This window comes from Poecilia latipinna, unplaced genomic scaffold, assembly GCF_001443285.1.
Source record: "Poecilia latipinna isolate Pla-1442-1.1 unplaced genomic scaffold, P_latipinna-1.0 Scaffold2302, whole genome shotgun sequence".
NCBI classification, from domain to species: Eukaryota; Metazoa; Chordata; class Actinopteri; order Cyprinodontiformes; family Poeciliidae; genus Poecilia; species Poecilia latipinna.
The window spans coordinates 59,428-79,889 of NW_015114918.1; the positions used below are offsets into that span (position 1 = coordinate 59,428).

Genomic DNA, 20,462 nt, shown 5'->3' on the forward strand with positions numbered 1-20,462 from the left:
TTCATAAATAATATAAGACATTTGTTACTTCACTCTCACAGAGCTATCTGACTTTTCAAGAATAAACCAAGTTCGTCGTCACAATTCCTGCCATTGGTGAACGCCGTATTAAAAAACAAAAACAAAAAAACAAAAAAAAACAAACAGGCTATTCAAATCACCTGTGTTTGACAAATAAAAACTGATTTTTTTTTATTAGAATAGCAGAACACTATCTCTGGCTAAATAGATTATAAGCCTTTGACAAAAAAAAAAAGATATTGCACTTTCAAAAACATGGATGTGTAATGTCAAATTACAGCTCAATTGGTAGAAATGAGTAAAATTTAAATAAAACGGGAAAAAAAAACAATTATTTTACTCATTCTCTGACAAAGTTTCTACAAGCATAAAAATGCAGGTAACCAACAGTTGGAGGACAACAGTGAACGAAAAGCTACATAACAACAAACAAACAAAAAAATTTAAAACTGTACCATGCACGGGGAGTGTTTCAAAAGCAGTGTATCCTGGATTACAATGGACGGAGCTTGAGAAAGCTGCAGGGATGTTTGGATTAACAGAGTAAGACTGGCTAGTGACCGTGCAAGCACTGACTGCTGGCAACGGTCGTGCGCGGTTTGCTCTTGCAAGAGTGGCTTGAACCCCAGTAAAACCCTCCAAACACCCAAGTCCCTAGCCCCATCCACAAACACCATCGCCACCCCCCCTCCCTCTCTCTCCTCCCCCTGTCTCTCTCTCTCTCTCACTATCGCTCTCTTGGCCGCCCTGGGGCTGGGCTCACATCTCCCCATCAAAACGTCAGATGGCAAAATAGAAAGGCAGCTGTTTGCTCCCGTCAACTAAAAGTGCATCTCCGCACTCCTCCAGCAAGGTCCGTCAGCCCACTGCTATCTCTGCCAAGGCAGTGAGAGTGGGCTACAGAGACCTGAGCTTGGGTCAGCACACATGTAGGTTTCAAGAACTTCTTTTTTCATACTTTGTACGTTTGGTTGCGTTTTCCCTTTTTTTTTTTTTTTTTTTCTTTGGGTTTTTTTTTTTTTTCAACTCACTAGACATAACATTTCACTTCTGCTTATACAGAAGCCAAAGGAGTGCTAATTGACAGGGTTGGCCCTAAAGAGGGCCAAAGACAGGTTGATAGTAGTGATGCCTCTCTCTTCATTCTCTTCGGTGTCATGCTGATTCCTAAACACCTCCGGCCGCCCCCGTTTCTCACTGGCGCCATTTTCACTTTTCAAGGCCGGCAATGCAACTGTACCAGTTGCCATGGTTTCACTGCAATGTAGAGCAGTCTGGATTTAATTGGCCCCTTGTCACATTTCAGATATGTACACAAATAAAAAAAAAGGACATCTTTGTATGGCATGCACAAATTATCATGTCTGGGTTACTTTTCCGCCGTAGAGCAGAACTATTAAAGATAATACTTTTATACAAGTTAACTTACCATAGAAACAAAATCATCATGTCAGAAAGTGGACAAATATAATTGCAAGGCCAATATTCAACAGCATTACCATAGCAACAAGGATTGAGTTAGGACCCTGCGAAAACAAAAAATAACATTAGTCTATAACAGCAACACCCCCATCCCCAAAAATGGGAAAAAACAATGTTCATTCATTTCATTTAATCAGTAGGTAACTGTTAAGATTGAAAGCAGTCTCATCTGTTTGTTAAAATTAAGCTTTAGCTAGCAACTAGTATCTTAGCATTTCACAGAAAAAGAACACAAAAGTTAAATGTCACTTGGATTCTGCAAGAAATAGTTTCACACATCAGTTAAAATTTATGTATTTTCTCCCCTATATTAAATATAGCATCAGTTATAAGTACCATACTTCCTAAATACTAACATTACCTACCTGCGGTTAGCTTATTGGGCTAGGGATTAGCTTGTAAAAGGGGCCAAACACGCTAACTTTCAAAGTTAGTATATTTGAAAATTTCCCTTGTTCAGTACCTCTATTCCCTCTATTCCATTTTCACCCTTTATATTATGTTCATGTAAAAAAAAAAAAAAAAAACCCACTTACTTAGGTGTTTTAGCATTTCAAATCCTACTTGCGGTACTGCTGTTTAATAAATTGGCATAGGGTATTCAAATTATCAACAGCAGTAGTAAAATCTAAATCTTGGGTAATGTAACTAATCCCCTTGTTTCATGATGCAGACATAACATTTGTCCTTTAGCGATGTAAACTTAGATTGCCCTGTGGAAGAATTACAAATGTCACCCATAATAAGTTTTGAAATATGTTTGTCTCACACAAATGTTTCAGATCATTTCACATTTTAATATGACAAAGAATATGACAAACTGTACAAAATTAGATTTTCAAATTAAGCTGTCCAAAACCATCCTGTCCCTATGTGAAAAAGTAATTGTCCTTCAGCTAACAACTGATTGGCTACCTTTGTTGTAGCTGAGATTCAGTCTTTTGCTTCACTGTGGACACAGGTCATACTACAGGATTTCAATTGGACTTAAATCCAGACTTCAGTTTGATTAGGCCACTCCAAAGCATTAACCTTACAGACTTGCTGGTGTGTTTTGATCATTTTCCTACTGTTTAACCCAAGTGCTCTTAATTTTAAGGTCACAAACTGATGGCCATATATTCTTGTTCATGGTATTCTGCTTAAGAGCAGAATTCACTGTTCAAGTTGTGAAGGAGAAAATAAGGCCCATACAGAATCTGCGCTAGTTTTATGGTGCAACAAAAACAAAAAGTTCTACTTTTGACTCATTAGTCTACAAAATATTTTTTACCAAATTGTCTTGGGGATCATCAGGAAGTCTTGTTGGCAAATTTCAGATGGACATTTGTGTTCTTTTTGCCAGCAGTGGTTTTGGCCTGGATCTCACCTCGTTTTGTCCAGTCTTTTACGTGTTGATGAATCATAAAAGCTGACCTTAACTGAGGTAGCTGAGGTCTGTAGTGCTTTAGATGTTTTTTTTTCTGTTTTCTTTCCTTTTTCCACTTGTGGATAATGAGTGTTACTGTGGTTCTCTTACTTCCTGGAGCCTAAAAATGACTTTATTGCTATTTGTAGGTGGATAGATGTCAGGCATGTTGGATTAAGGTAATTTCCTGATTTTACTGGGCTGACGGCAATGAGGCATAGATGTGGGTAGAGAAATTAAACCAAATGGTCACTAATTACAGTATATTCCACATTTACCAAAGGGGTCAATAATATTTTCATATGTGGATGGATAGGTTGGTTTGGATAGCTTTTATACCTTAGCAAATAAAATCATTTCAAAACTCCATTTTGCACTTAATCTGGTTATATTTTTATGAAGTTCAGAAACATTTTAGTCTGACAAAATCAAACAGAGAAGAAATCTGTGAAGTGTGAGACACTGTAATGTTATGTCCCTACACTAAGCTACAAGTAAAACATATAAGATTAATTTTAATCATTGTTTGTAAATGGAAGTATGAAATGCCCCCCTAAAATGGCTGGTATAAAACATTTAATGGTAGGCAGCACCATTTTTACCTTAAAAAGCCAATTGGGAAAATTACTTAAAAATACATATACCATCTTAGCCTCAGGCATTTGAATGTTAGTATATCAAATTTAGCTTCAGGTACTGTGATGTCAACTTTTTTCATCTGGTCAACAATAGCCACCACGAACTTTGGTTGAGCTACGGCATACTTACTGTTTCTTCTGTGCTTTCTGCAATTTCCATGCTTGCTTTCTTTGTGTCTGCAAGGCTCTTTGGTTTTAGGGAATCTTGCTTCCTGAGTTTTGGGTCGCTCTTGCTGTCCCGAATGGAAGGTGTCTTAGGAGTAGGGGTAGGGGTGCTGAAAGACTTGGGTTGCGGGGGCAGACGTGCCAGAGCTTGGGCACTGGGCTCTTCTTCCACTTCCTCAGGCTCAGGAGGTGGAGGGCCCCGTGGAGTGGCTTTAACGTAGTAGCTGTGATATTCAGAGTGGAGCTGGCCATTGACTGGAACAGTAGGAGGCTGCACGGGAGGAGCGGTTGCTGGGGCCTGTTGCTGAACTTTAGTTGGTTTAGGAGGAGCCTCAATGTGTGCATGAGAAGTCTTAGGCCCATCGGTGAAGGATAGCCTCTCTTCTTTACTTAGCTTCCTGCTAGATCGCTCGTCCTTGCTGGCCTTATAACTGGACTTCTCTTCTTTGCTTATCTTGCGGGATGGTTTTTCCTCTTTGCTCGGTTTGTGGCTGATGCTGTTGCCAATCTGGCCAGTCTTCTTCTTAGTGTCAGGTGAGGGGGGAGGAGTGGCTGCAGGGCTAGCGACAGGAGAATGGGGTGGAGTTGTGCCTTTGCGGTAAAAGTGAGGAGAATCATGTGGGGATTCTTCCTTCTTTTCAACAGGGACCTCTTTAATTTCCACTGGCTCTTTTGACTGTTGTTTTATGTAGTCTGGTCCTGAAAAGGGAAAAAGAAGTAACACACATTGTTATGGGAGCCTCAAGTCCACTTTGAATGATTACTGGGATTATATCACACACAAAAAAATACAACTGTAACTTTTACAACTGTAGGGATACCATCTTATTTAAAAAAAGCTATGAAATCAAATGAAGAGGAAAGAACTGTTTCAAAGACTGATTAGCCTTTTTTGATATGCTCAACTGGAATTGACTCAATTAATTATTAGGTTTCAAAAAGCTTCAGAGGAACATATGTAACATATGTACTTATTTCTTACTACAATACACTTTGTACAGCTGGTACGTAAATATCAAAATCAAAGTGGTCAGTCAGTATATCCAGGCTTATATCTGTGTAAACGGCCTTATTGTGGAGTGCTGGGGGCCTCCTGTACTCATAATCTCCATTTACCTTTCAGCTATGTGGCATTCCTAATTTGTTTTTGAACTGCCACGACCAAGACCCAGTACAAAGAGAAAGGAGGGACATGTAAACATTTGTGAGACTTAACATATCTCCCCAGCTTAATTTCACACCATAGCTCAATAAGAGTTGCAGCTCCACAGGCGGGAGTGAGTAATTTCGCTCTGTTTGGGGACAGATTCCTGTGGAGGTGGTGGGGGTTCCTAACATGTTGTAGATGGTTTTCACCATCCAGAACATGTTTCACGACCCCTACAGCCTCAAACAGCTTCAGGTCGAATGCTTTCATGACAACTATTCTAATGTGATTCGTACAAACTTGAACAGAGGGAAAAAAAGACAGAAAAAAAACCCTATTGCTTTTAAGAAATTTAAAAGCTGATTTTACATCCTCTGGATAGGAATCACCACAGTCTTGCGAGAATAGTGAAGTAAAGCCCATTCTAAAGTTTGAAGGAGATTCACAAGACATGTACTGCACCTGGAGTCCAGAGCTTCGTGAATATTTTAGAGCATTTCACTTCCCTCTGGTGACAACCTTATTCGAGATGCAAATTGATTTTTTAAGCAAGAACTACCAAAAGCACCTATAATAATTTTAATGACCCAAGTGTCACTGTGCTCGATAAGCCAGCATACAAACTCCATAGACAAACTACAGCATATTGTCACGAGGAAGAGTAGTGAAACCACATCGACATCATGTTTAAAATGTAACTCTCTGTATGTATTGAATCCATATTGTGAGTTTTTACTTTTTAAATGAAATTGCTCGATTAAACTTTTCAATGATATTAGAAGATATTCATCTCAAAAAGTACATTTTCCATATTTCTTCTTCAGATCACTGTTGCCTCGTTAAGCTTACTAGAATTCAAGCTTTTTGTCTAAGCTGCAGCAGTTTGCCAGTTCTGCTTATGTTAATCCACGGCACATTTTCTGCTCCAGTGCACTCTTACCAACATGCGAGCGCTCTATCCTCCTCATGCACAAATGTGGGCAATCATACAACCGTACAAAACATAACAGATCAGCCCTTTATGACCCAGTGTAACTCCTCCTGACCTTAATACGATACGAATGGCAGTTAAAAAGAGAGAAGCTTTAAAAAAAAAAAACATGAAAATTTATATATAAATATGTGTGCGCGCGCACGCAAACACAGCAGGAAGAAGTACATTGCCTGCATTTCACATCTGTTGCCAGCGGGCATTAGACTGAGTTCAGCTGGCCATTCCTAGGCAGCCTGTTTTTCATAATTTCATATTATAGGACATTGTGTAAATTTTTGTTACTGGTATTTACAGCTTAAGTTCTGTTTTTCTTGAAGAGCTGACAATCAAACACCTACACAAGCCTGTTTCTGCTTTATAAAAAATGATAGGGCTTCCCTGCTGCCTTGTCAGGCTAGGAGACAACAGCAACCAGAAAAAGATATTTCTCCTCCACTGCCTCATGGCAAATTGTTGATTTAAGTGGTTTGCCGGTACTGTACGGCAAGTAGAATATCACCTTCTTGGAATTAAAGTCCACATGCTCTCCCCATATATTGAGTTATGCTCTCTTTTATTCACAGCGCCTCTTTAGTGAAAGTTATAAGACACAGATTTGTGCCATTTTGTTTTGTAATAATTTGATATATCTTCCACTTATGTAACTTAAAAACAAACATGGTGCAACTTTGACCACTTTTCAGACATAAAATAGAATCTCAAAGTTCTTGATTTTGATCACCCTATGACATAGCTGACTGGCACACTTTGATGGTCCATATAAGTAGGTAACATAATCCTACCCAAAAAGTAAACTAAACTGTGAGTCATTTTTGTGAGAAGCAGTAAAAGTTTAAACTAGAATTTGTTATTTGCAGCAGCTATTCACATCCGAGTAGAAAACTGTTCACTGTCACCACAATTCATTCAGATCAAGAACCTAACAAACTAATTTCTATATGTTTGTATGAAATATTGTTTATCCAGTTAGATGTTTCCTAAAATCTCCGACTCCAACTGGCAGATGGGAGGACAGGAGTGCATATCCTTCCTGTCTTCCTGACAGAGTGGATCTCACGAGTGTGCTTTTACCAAATGTATTTTTAAGTGAAACAGTAAGACTATAATAAATGATTTAAAAGTTGAATTCACTTATTTATTTGTTTGTTCATTAACTAAAGTCCTAATTTGAGGGAGGTTCACACTGGCTCCAAAGTATGTTATCCAAATGCATCAGTCAGGAGAAGGCTACACAACAAAAATCCCCATTCTTTTAAACACATGCAGTTTTTATAAAACGGACCATGCTCAATAATTGGATCAAATATGGGAAATGTCTCTGAAATGGACTGCAATACAGAAAGTAGACAGGAAGACTACTCAGAGGCCAACAGCAACAGTGAAGGAGCAGGAGGAGTTTCCAAGAAGTCCTCCTGTTGTCTTTATATGTTTGGACAAAGGAGTAGGACTGCAAAACAGAAGCCTTTGCTTTCAAAGAAAACATTCAGGCTTAGCTTAAATTACCTAAAATCTTGTGGGAGAATGTGTGAATCTGCTGAAACACAGATTGAATTTCTGCCTACAGGGTAGGCAAAAATACACATGGAACAGTATTTAAAAATGCCACAAAGGAAACAATAGTGGGTGCAGCATTATGATATGGGTTTTTCCTAGGGTTTATGTTGAAGCAGATAAAAAAATATTAGAAAACTCCAAATGCCTGTTAGTTTTGACCTGTTAATTGGGTTGCTGCTAGAAAGCTAAAGATGAAGATAGTTTTTTAGGCCTGCATCCAAATAAACAAAAGAGGGTGAGTTCACCATTTTTAATTTCTTTATTTTTCTTTTTTTTTTTTCATTTTGTGGTTTTTTTTAAAGTTTAGTTGTACTAATGAAATTTCCTATTTCATGTGGGAGTAGCTTGAAAAAGATCAATCCTATTTTTCTGTCACAAAAACCTGACATTTAGATACAAGAGTATCTAAATGAGAGCCCCTCTCTTGTGTATGGGTGTGTGAAGAGTTACTCACTGGCTGCTGTTCAATGCAACGGAAATAAATTATCTTTAAGTAATTGGAGAATTAAAAAAAAAAGGTCAACAACGGGGAACGTGCATTTCCTGAATGTTTCTGGACTTAATAGCCCAACAACGAAGGTTAAGGTTTTCCTTGAACAGGTTTAATTAGTAGATTCAAAAACAAAATTGCAATATGATATATATCACTAGTAGGCTATTTTTAATAGGCGACTATTAATTCACTTTACATTCTCTTTTCCTGAAAGTCATAAGAAGTTTCTGTGTTAGGTTAACTTAAGGGAAAACTACTGAGTGAAAACTTACACCCCATCTGCTGCTATGAATACACAGCAACACCTGCTCGTGTCTGCCTTTCAGCCCTGACAGCTAGTGGCTTTTATGACTCCACCTGGTTCAAGTACACCTTGACGGGGTCAAAAAGGGTGGAGCAAGATCTCGCTTGCCCTCCCCTCCCAAACCAACCCACCCCCACCCATCTCTCTGGTGAGCGGCTGAAGGAAGGAACAGCTGCTGTGCGAGCGCAGGAGCAAAGTCCTCTCAGTGCATAAGGATTTCAACTATTTCTCCATTAGACCTCTGTGAGCACACATCAGCACCAAATATAGCCCAATTAACGTCACGCCACAGGCCACGCCCAGAAAACCCCCACTACTCCCCCTCCAGGGTGCTGTGTGTGTGTGAATCAATCGGAAAGGTCAGGGTCCTATTTGCTTTGACCCTCTCTTTCCTTTTGAAGTGCATAGTCCCAATCTTAGTGATAATCTGCCATGAGTCTGAAATGCTAATTACAAACAACAAGAGATATGGACCCATAGTTGTAGCTATATTATTAGAAACCAAAGTATGAAGATGTGTGCATTTAGAAAGGAAGCCATATTACACTGGAAAAGTCATTTATTCTGATTGAATTCACTCTGAATATTTTTTTCACACCATATATATATATATATATATATATATATATATATATATATATATATATATATATATATATATATATATATATTAATCTTCTTTGTAAGTAAACTTGTTTGAGAGTAGCATTACATTTTTCCCCCAGGAAGCTGCAAATATGGGATGTGTACAGTCAAACATGAAAAGCCAGCCACAGAGACAAACCAGAAATCTTGACAATCTGTATTAATCTGACTTCCTTCATACTGCAAAAACAAAACAAATTAACATATGTTGAATAAGTTTGGTTATTTGCAGGTGCGTGTTTGGCTTTCAGCAGGACTTAACAGACAAGCTTACGTAACTGAACGTTTAAATGTTCTGGCTCATATGTCATCCTGCGCTGCACATTATTATGACATCGGCCACTCTCTCATTCATGATCCGACTTATAAGGCAAGGACACTCTCCCTGCACACACTTGCACACACACGCACACACGTGGATATGGAGAACACTCAGCCTGCCAGGCATGACCACTGTTTTCCACAACACAAACAAACCACAGGATGTCTCTGGCCTTGGCCGGCCATTTCTGTGGCTTAGACAGCGACATGCTTGAATGGACCCCATTGTCAATCTGTATGTCACCTACTATTTTGTAGTGGCTTTTGGAAAGGGCCCAAATGTTGCTTGCTCATAGGGCTAAAAATATTCGATCAAATGGTAGGGGGCTAGGGGGTGAAGATAGCATTGATCTTACACAGTAAATAAAAATAAACAAAAAGGCGTGGCATTGCTTCTCTGGATATTTTAGCTCTTTTTCAGGCAGAATAGGGGAAAGATTAGCACCAAACATATAATGCTAGTGGTTTAGATAAATTCACAGAATGAGTATAGCTTTAAAAAATACTTTACGCATTTATTCTTCAATTGTGTTCAAAGCTCATAACTAACACAAGCTGTATTCGCTTTTATTTTTGGTTGCCAAAAAGGGATTCGTCATACATGAAACACCAATCTCATGCAACAATGTATAACACAACGACAAGCCCAGAAGGAAGTAACGATATCTCAGTCTCCAGCTTCACTGTGACGTCATATGTTGATGATCGATGTAGATATTTGACCAATGAGAAGGCCAAATTCAGGAGAAATGTTGTCTGAGAGCAATAGGAGAGCTAAAAGAACGGCACCTAACCTAGGGATTTAAAAGCGCTATCTGTAGTGAGAGAAGTCTGCTTGTACTGTAAAACATTACTCCACTCAACAAGTTTTGTCATGGAAGCCTGTCATTGTGTCATGAACTCCAAACTAACAGGAGAAAAATAAATTACTGATATTTAGATGGCAGCGGAAGCTCATCAGTAAACCATGCTGAAACAGGGGGAGTTGTTTTGTAGGTAGTATTTATTGATTCATTTTTTAATGCAATCATCATATAATGTGTACTGACAGAGTGTACTGTAATGAATAAGCTTGATAAAACAAAAAAGAGACTAGGTTTTCTTGCTTTTTAAATGACACACAAATATCATCCAACATCCACCACAATGCTTTCCACGAAAATGCTCTTTTGTATAACGTCTGCCCCTTTATGTCCACCTCTGACCTCAGTTGCATCACAACTTTAAAAGAAAATACACAACTTGATAATTTATTTAGTATTATATGTCTGTTGCTACTTTGTAAAGCTCAGCCTACCTTGTAAAAAGACTAAATAGGGCTGAGTTGACACCCTATGCTTTGAAGACAGTATGCCTGTTAAACTGTCAGGCAGAGGAAAAGTGAGAACCGCATGGGGTAAGTAGAAGGAAACTTTTGAAGGGTTCCATTTCCACCACCCCTTATGCTCCTTCAGTCAGAAAGAAAATCAAGAAACAAAAAATGCATTCTTTTATTTTGCGTTGACTTTAGCGATTCGTTCAATCACAACAAGCCTTTGAGAGCAGGGAAGATAAAAGCTGCCATTCAGAAAAAAATAGTGGCCTGTTTTAGTATAAACACACAGGCCTTCATTGTAGTGTTCGAATTTGTCTTCAGTGTCTCGACTGTTTAATCACACAGCCGGGACACCAATCTCTTTTTTGTTTGTGTTCCGAGCAGAAGCTCAAGAACAAGCTCAAATAGTCAATGTGAAATGCTCAAATGTGCACAGAAACCCACTTCCCTCTTGTTAACAAGCCTCATAAAATCTGAACTTCATGGACAAATGTGTCGCTTAGAGAAACAGGGGTCGTCAGAGTTACATTCGAGTGCTTACAGATTGCAGTTACCATTAGCGCCTTTGCAAAACCAGATCCTACAACCACGTCTGTGCTTCGACACTACAATGACTGAAAGCCTTGCCTGTAACCATTTCTACGTGCATGGCCACGCAAATGCTGGGATGGATTTAGCCACAAGAAAATGTGTTGCGGTACACCAAAGCCGCTGACCTCCTTAACCCCACAGTGCACCTGCAGCTTGACTCTGGATAGATGGTTTTCATATCCAAGTGTGCTAACCAACTGGGACCTTTTCAGCATAGCTTTATCCCTGCTTTAGTCCTCTACAGTTTCGATAAAGAATTTTAAAGGAGTGGAAGAGAAATCAATCTTGCCAGCTTTGTTTGGTGTGTGTGTGTGTTTTTTTTATGAATGCTCGCTTGATCCGGGCATGGTTACTCCATGTGTTTAAAAATGTTTGAACTTGAGTTGGAAAGCCACAAAGGAACACAGAGTGTGTCTCAAAGCCCTATCAGCTGCTGCTTTGCTGTAAGCTTACAGTGCTGTGTTTATCCCCATAAGATTTATTATGCATTTGCTTTTGTTACACTGAAAGTACTTCAGATGATTCAAGAGAATTTAGTATCAAACAAAGATAACACAATTAAATAGAAAAACCTGCGTTCTAATTGTCATTTTCTTGAGAGAGAAAAAGTCTTCCAAACCAACTTCATCGTATGTGAAAAAGCGACCCTCCTTCTTCCCTACAGATCCTTTCTTGAACCGCAGAATCAAGAAGTCCCATAAATAGACCTTGTGACAACACGTAGTAGGCCAAAAGCGACATATCATGCTTTGATTTAAAGAAGTACAAGAACAGGTGAGAAACAAGGTCAGTGACGTACGTCTGGTTAGGCTGACAAAGGCACCGCTAAGGTTTGAGACTCCAGAGAACCACAGTGAGAGATATTATCCATGATTGGAGAAAGCATGGAAATGAGTGAATCTTCCCAAGAGTGAATGGCCCATTAAACACACTGATGACTGATGGTGGTCAGGTGATGGTCTGGATAAGCTTTGCTGCCTCAGGATCTGGATGACTAGCCATAACAAATGAAACTATGAATTCTGCTGTTGTATGATTTTAACCAGACACATCCATGCCTAGACGACCCAATCCCAATGTGGTCGAATTTCTCCCTGTTAAAGTAAGACAGGATCATTTCTTAAGTTGTTGTCTGTTTGCATTGCGGAGTTGACTGCACTTCGAACATGCTGCCAACACTCAGTTACGGCAAGAACACCTGCATGAATGAAGCAAAAGTTTGCGCTGAGAGGACACATACTGCATGCTGTGTATGGAATGTTTTAAAATGTTACCTGGCTGGTAAAAGTTGGGGGAGAGCTCCCTGGCAACCGCCCTGGCAATTTCCGACTCATGCACGGCAGAGATGGAGGCTTGTTCTGCTGCCTCGCTTTTTGTCCTGGCATGGGCCGTCCTGCAGACAACACAAGGAGCAACAACATTAGAAAACAGGAACTATATTACAAGCACAGAATATCGATTGAAGTTTCAAGTAGAAATAGCTAGTCAAACACATTTATGAACCCTTTCTATTAGAGCAAAAATGCTTTTCGACAGTTACTAAACATGCTACAATTTTCAGATTAAATTGCTTTCTGCTGTTATCATTTCTTTCTCCTATTTTTTTTTCCTTTCTATTCACTTCACACTAAGCTGTACAACTCAACCCATCCCTCTTGGATAACATAACACTTTCACTTGTGTTGCCATCTGAAATCCAAATCCTGATTTTCCAAATGGAGCAAAGCCAAAGCCTAGCAAGAGCTTAATGCCCTCTGGAGCACTGCACTGGGCTATCAGAAATGGTCTCAAAGAGGGCAGAAAAACACACACACAGGTAGGCACACAGAGTGCATGATTAGATTTGTAGTGTATTGTACAACTATAGAATAACATAAGAAGCAGAAAAGCAACTAAATATGTTGAGAATGTCTCATAAAACATAAAATTACATATTAAACCATAGTTTATATTTGTTGCTGGTTTCTATTTTTGCACCTCTGGATTTTGGGGTGTTTTTTTTAGCTGACCTTTCATGTTGTAAAGAGGACTTTTCCCCTATGATACATTCTGGCCTGACAGTGTGTCAGTTCCACCAACCTTAAGGATATTTCCTAACACCTTCGACAATCAATAAAGCAATTTTCTACCACCTGCCTGGTTTTGTGAATGCCAGCAGGTCATTCAAGATGTCCAGAAGTCATTTTTTTCCAAGTCCAGGTCTAAATCAAGATTCAAGTCGTTGAGGGACTCTGAGATTAACATCTACATGCAATCAAATTTGGCAATCCTAAAGCCAAATTTGACCCATTGGCATGCATCTTCTTCAGAAAATTTAATTTTATATCCTGGTGACCTTTCTATGAAAGCCGGTGAATAAGTTTAAAAACTGATAAGATGTATTCTTTAAAGAACAATTGTGCAAATTGTTCTACATTTGTGCAAAGTTCTACATTGACATTTGTTAATGTAGAACTGCAAAATGAGTCAAACAGCTTCAAAACTATATTCTAAATCTACATTTGAAATGTTTGTTGTCAAGTCTAACAGTTATTCTGTGCCAATGTATGATGTGAGGCATCAAACAGAGGCTCAGGCACGATGGAGTCCATGAAACAGTGAGAATGTCCAACTTTTTAATTAATCCAAGACAAAATGCTTTTGTTTTTGGAAAGCTGGAAGCTGAGAAAGTTTGCCTCTAATTACACCTGCTTAACTCCAAGGGAATAAGTGATACATTTAAGTTCTGAAAAGAATCGACGTCATTAACACAGAGCTGTGAGAGAAATCCATGTGGTGATTTTTATAAAACACCTCAAACATTAACAGATAGTTAAGAATCATTAATAACTTACACTCTGCAAATGTTCCTAGCAAAGAGAATTTGCACATAGATGTCAGAAGTATGGTTTACCTGCTCGCTCCCATTTCTGATTACATGATAGCAAGATTGTTAAGAAGATCCATATCCCAAAATTTGAGTCTGACTCTTTAGCCCATTTCTCCTAAGTTCTTCTGAGGTTACTAGTTTTGCAACTTAAGACTCAAGTTTAAGTATGGCAAAATTGCAATCTTTGACTTAATAATATTTTGGGTTTGCGAAGAGGTTAAAATGTCTCGTATGAGACATTATTCTCATTTTCTATGAGAGTTGATAGGCCAAACAAGGATCAAAACAACCATGAATGGAAATAAACTCCTTGATTATCAATCTACATAATACAACAAAACACCGAACTAAAGAAGTAGCCCCAACAAACAGGTGGTATAGAAAACTGAGCTTAGACCGAAATCACAATGTAAGGTTATAAAATATTGGTATGAATTTGCTGAAGGTTAAAGAGACCAGAAACTATCTATATCAGAGCCATGGTTCTGTATGCACACACTTAGATCAACAGAAAACCTTGATTTAAAGTTGAATATTTTCAGGTTCAATAAGCAGTGCTGAGACGTACTGTACTACAGCGGCACAATGAAACAAATATTCATTGAAATCATTTTGTTTTTCAAGGGATTCTTGGTCAAGACAGTAGCACAGAAGTGATCTAGGCACCATTTAAAACAACAAAACATCTAAAAAAAATAAGTAGATGATTTTAAAGCAAATAACAACAATAATAATATATAAATACAGGAGCTTATTAGATTAACTACGTATTCGGTAAAGATATGTACCACTGGATTTATTAAAAAAAAAGTAACAAGAACATGAACAGCAAGAGTTCTATGTGCACTATGCACTTATTTAAAACTGGAGTGCTATAATACTCCAAGAATGTACAACAAGGAAGTACAGGATGCAGCTGCAAAGTATCTAGCATCACTATAAGTATCGACAGCTGTGCCAGCTGGCCTGATTAACCCCGCTCATCCATCTTCCTCTCCCTCCTTCTTTCTTTCAATCAATGCTCCCCGTTTTTTGTTGTTGTTGTTTTTTCAATCCTTCAGCTAGCTACTGACGTCTGCCCTCATCCGTCTGCATGCGGGCCGCTCCTCTCCCTCAGCATCTCTCCGTTAGACAGACTTTTCTAATTCAAAAAGACTTTGGACTGTCTTGTTTAGGACAAGCTGGACAGTGAAAATATTAAAATGCATGAGGAACCGAAATAAGTCGGGACATCACCCGAAGACAAAGGACGCACTGAGGCTGTGTGGTTATGTCTGGAAACCACGGAGCTGCTGCAGACAAGAACTTGAGCTTAATAAATTTTTAACCCAGCTGCAGAGTCGGACATGCTTCCAAGTTACTGTAGTTGCAAAAATTGTATTAGTTTGGCTATTTGCTGAGACACTGGACAGCTTCGTAATCTTGTAGACTAACAGCAAAGACATAGATCACGATATTGATACGGGCTGCAGATGTTCAGAGGGACCTATATAATTCTACTGCTATTTTCATCGCTGCATAAAGGCATGACTGTATGCAGCAATGTCCGTGACACAGCCCAAAGAATCTGAGCACAGTGAAGTCATGGACAGACCGAAGAAGTGATGCACACTGTTCCCAGACAGGATGTCTGCTGGTGGGAGGTGACAGGCAGAAAATGATGGGAGTGGAGGTGTGATAGAGCATTGGGACAAGAGGGGGTGAAACGAAAGGTGAGAAAATACAGGCGTGTGCAAGGAAGAAATGAAAGGAATGGTTGGTTTTGTTCTTGGCATGCACTATAAATGAGATGGTTGAGACATAAAAAAAAAAAAAAGCAATACATTTTGGATACTGTTAGGATAGTAATTTGTCCAAGTTCCTGCGAACAACAGTTATTGCAATTTGTTCCATTAATTTGTACATCAATATTTTTAGGACTTAACTTTTTGAAATGTGTAGGCTTTTATTTTGAAGGCAGTTTTTTTTTCTCACACTCCCTCCTGAAAGACATGGAAGCAGTGAAGCAAATTGGTAGTAGCTTTGCATAGCTGATAATGACGGTGTGTCCTTCCTATTCCTTCTTGAAAGTTTGACCATTTGCTCTGATGATGTTTATGGTGAAATACTGTAAAGGTTAACATATTTTGTTTTATGCAAATACACTCATAGCACAGAAATGTTCACCACATCCCTGCAAACCAAAATTGCAAAAATTATGCAGCGTTGTGGTTTCTGTTTTTACTTTAAAGTTCTATTCTGTTTTTTTTTTCGTTGTTCTTTTATGTTCTATTCTAATTGCTATTTTCTCTAGAAGCTGCCCAGTATGAGCAGCAGACAAAGCAGTGAGCCATCTGGCATGTTGCTTTGTTCATAAGATGAATGTGGCAGGTTCACTCCCTGTCTTTGGTTCACTGGATAGTCCAATTGCGTTTCCCACTGCAAGCAAATCACACACTTTCAGGTGAGCCAGACTCCGCTTGCTTTGTCTGTACCAGAGTTCGATTTAGCTTCCATGCTTCCAAAACAAAGCAGAAAATCACAGGTAATAAACCCTAGTCAACGGAAAGTGGGTCCAAACAGCTCCTTGTGTGACAGTATCCTATAAACTCGTTTATAGGGTAAAATTAAAAAGCACACGTAGTCCCATGGAAAACAAACATATTCCACGTCCTATTCTCTTAGGCCCATATCTATGATCTAGATGTTAATAAGGGATTTGCATGCAAAGACACAAAGCCAAAGCTAGCCCAAGGTAATGCTCCCTTAGCATGAGGCACTCCTCACTTAGTTAAGTCACAGCCACAGGCTGCACTTTAGTCACATATAATATCAGATGCTTGGTATTGAAGGGTCAAGGTAAACAAACTAAACATTGTCCTGATCTAGTCACCATTCCAGTAATTAGTGCAAACCAAGAAACTGGTTATAATCACAATGCAGACATTTCCTTATCAACAAGAGGATGTTGAGAGCACAGATGTCATACATATGCCTCTAATGGATTTTGTGCATTTTTTTTATTTTCAAAGAACCACAGGTGTGTTATTAATGTGTCAATCTGAGAAATGACATGTTATACTTTATGAAATTGGATCTATCATGGAAACGCCAATATTTGCGCCATTTTACCAGTTTAAGGCAGAGCTAAAGCAAACATAATCTACTGGAGATCAAATTACGAAAAAACATTACGGTGATCAGCAATTCAAAGAATATATCTGACCTGCAGCAGAGTGCAAACTCACTTATGACCTCTGAAAAAAAGAAGTATTAAGCTGTATAACTTGTCAAACATGCCAGCAGCCTCACAAGGCCCTGTGGCTTTGAATATAAAGCAACACCTGTTCCCGTTTAGCTTTGGACTCTGCAAGCACTCAGGTCTGGGGTTGAGTCCAAGCAAATCAAGGTATCTGAACCTGCAAAATGTCACACATACATACAATCTGGACAGTTTAGTGACATGAACGCAGGGTGAGTAGGACAAATTACTTTTTCTATGTGGAATCAAAACATTGGTTTCTATGTCAAGACGAAACATGTTCTGAAAAAAAAAAAAACAACCAAAAAAAATGGAGGTTGTTGGGTTGAACTCAGAAAAAGCAGAAAAGAAATAAAAGAGAATGACAAAATTAGAAAGGGAAGGAGACCAAGACAGATCACCGCTCTGAACCCTCTCGGACATCCAGAACAGCTGAGGTATGCACCGGAGCCTCTCTAATTTTACTGAAGGGTTCAATTTCAAACCCTAGTCCCCACCAGTCTCCACTGTCCTCCCCACTTTAAGGGTTGTCATTCTTCCATCCGAGTGCAGTAAGCAGGTATTTTATGTTTGGGTTTAGTTTTTTATCTGTGTGCATACAGTAGATTCCTTGGAGAGAGGATTCAGTCCATCAAGCCCCAGGCTATGGCCTATTTGAGAAATCTCCTTCACATATGCTGACACAGTTCTAAACCTTGTTCCACCCCTTCCTCACATACATTTTCCATTAAATACGCCATTCCTTTTCCCCTGGTCAAATGGTAACTTGAGTGCTCACTGGTACAGTAAACAGTCGCAATAAAACAAAAGACATGCACCAATCTTTTCAGTACGTAAGCAAATAAAAGAACTTTTCTTTTTTAGCACCTATTTTATTTCATTTGTCACATTATGCTTGTGGTCTTACCAGACAAATTCAGTCACAGAAGCAAATTAGTCTTTATTAGAAACTGAAAACTGGATCTATATTTTATTAAAAAAAAATAAAAAATCACAGGCCCTCGGTGGTATCAGGACAGACAATCAGCACAAATTAGCACTTAGCTGTCCTGACACAGGCACACTATTTGAATTGCTGGATGTTGCTAATTCAGGATTACTCAAGCATGTCTAACACCATTAGCAGTTAGCTGAAAACCGGCTCCGAAATTATTGAGGAATTAATTCTGGGCTACACTATGGGCTCACATTACCAGGGGCAGTAAAGGTTGGAGGGTGGAGGCTACAGCAAATTAGGTTTTAAACAGAAGACAGAGTGGCTGTTATTAAGAGATAAGCTAAATTTATGCAGGAGAGAAAGCTGCCGGGCCGTGCGACAGAAATGTTGGCCTGGTATTCATGCCCAGTACTTAAACTTACTTAAACTATTTTCTGTCTTATGACTTGCTTAGTTTGGCTACCTTTTTCTATTCTTTACTCAAACCCTAATTTCTTTGTAAGCTAGGCAGACCTAGAGAGGAGTATTATGTAAGAGAACCAGGTACTGCAATGTTACCTAATAAAAGTTACATACATGTAAATGAATATAAACATCATGGGGTTATGACACCAAAGGATGAAGTAAAACAGACAAGAAACCCCCAAACAAATTAAACAGATGTAATGTTCAGTGAAAAGAACTTCTCTGCTATTTTAATCTTAAGAATTAAGAAAGATTTTAGCTTTTACCTGTTAGCAGTTAGCGCAAGGCCTTGAAGAAAGTGTGAGGATCATTGCAGCCATACATTCTTCTTCAATTAATCTGTAGGTCTTTATTATATAGTGAAACAGTATGATAAGTTAGGAGCATGCAGCACAGACACTGAAAGTAAAGGAAAGTGACACAGTCTCTGTCAGGATCGTGGGTTCTTTCAGTTGGTTTTGAGTTTTGTTACTTTCTGTTTTAATTAAATCTTTCTCTTTGATTGGATCAGCTATGTTTCGGTTTGACTTTGGTTCAGTCCTTTCTTAGCGTGTCTAGTGATTCCCTGTCTAGTTATTCCTGGGTTATTACAACACAACCATATAATTATTTGATCATCTATGGTTAGGCTTGACGTCCAGCTGAAAAGAAGTGAACCTCATTCCACTCATGCCCCTTGCAGTGGTTTGCAGCTTTGTCCTGTATTTCAATGTGATCAAAACACTTTATTCCACACATTTTGCTTTGTGTCACATGCTGTTTTTGCCAATCCTCCTTGCAGACCATATTTGTAATAACACAACTTCAAATGTCAGTACATTTTCCCACTCATAAGTGTGGATCTTTGCAGCTCCTCCGGAATTACCCTGGACCATTCGGCTGCTTCTCTGGTCAATGCCTTCTTTGCCTAACCTGTCAGCTTTGGTGAATGGCCATCTCTGAATAGGTTTGCAGTTACTATTTTCATTTTCAGATAATAGCGTTCAGTGAAATGTTTAAAACTTGGGATGTTACTTTCTAACCTAACAATGCTTTAAACTTCACCACTTTAACTCTGATGTATTTCTTGGTCTTCACGAGTCTTTTTGTTAATGAATGTTCTCTTAACGCCTTATTCTAGCTGTGCAGGACAACTCGGACCAGTGTACACTATTTTATGTTTCTACTGCCAACTGGACTCTCTATACTTCATATTTCTTTCAGTTCACAATTCTGCATTACTTTTTGTGTGGGTCTGTCAGAAAATATTAAATGTTTTCAAACTTAAGGGTTTATCTATACTTTATATCTAAAGCAGTCGTCATCCTTATCATACTATAATAGTACATCTGAGTAGTGATTTTTTTTTCACATCTTACATTTGTACAAGTCTTAGGATCCTCTTTCATTTTGCTTAGCAAAACTTCAGCAAATGCTTTTCTTAATATAGCATAATACAGGTAAAGCTGAATCCATTTGGCGTGAGTAGCATTACTTTAAGTATGACATAAGTCTAAAACGTAGGATATTTTTATTTTTCCACTGATTTTGCATCATGCCATTCGTTATACAGGGGCAAGTAGAAGCAGATTGGAAATCTGACTACACAAACCCCATTTCAGGGAAGAAGAATGAGCAGAATCAGTTTTGATTAAATTGGAAAAATCCCTAAACTTTGTTATTTCCATGGATTACAAACAGACCTAATCTCCCGCTGGTGTTCCCTACTCCAAGGCCTCTCTCTCACTGAGCTCTCTACCAAGACCTCTGTTGGCCTCCATCCCAAAAAAAAAAAAAAAAAAAAAAAAAAAAAAAAAAAAAAAAAAAATAAAATATAATAAAAAAATAAAATTTAATAATAAAAAAAATAAAAAATAAATAAATTAATATAAA

General features: G+C 38.6%; 1 protein-coding gene across 1 annotated transcript in view; it reads right to left on the reverse strand.

Annotated features, from left to right (window-relative positions):
* Positions 1-987: 987 nt before the first annotated feature.
* The window catches only part of LOC106937245 (junctophilin-1), a 36,063-nt gene continuing 16,588 nt past the window's right edge, over positions 988-20,462 (reverse strand). The window contains exons 2-5 of the mRNA XM_015018652.1: positions 12,353-12,471; positions 3,680-4,413; positions 1,451-1,547; positions 988-1,278 (exon numbers count right to left, since the gene is read on the reverse strand). Coding sequence (XP_014874138.1) covers positions 1,467-1,547; positions 3,680-4,413; positions 12,353-12,471 — 934 coding nt within the window. The 3' untranslated portion in view covers positions 988-1,278; positions 1,451-1,466. The remainder of the gene's footprint in view (positions 1,279-1,450; positions 1,548-3,679; positions 4,414-12,352; positions 12,472-20,462) is intronic.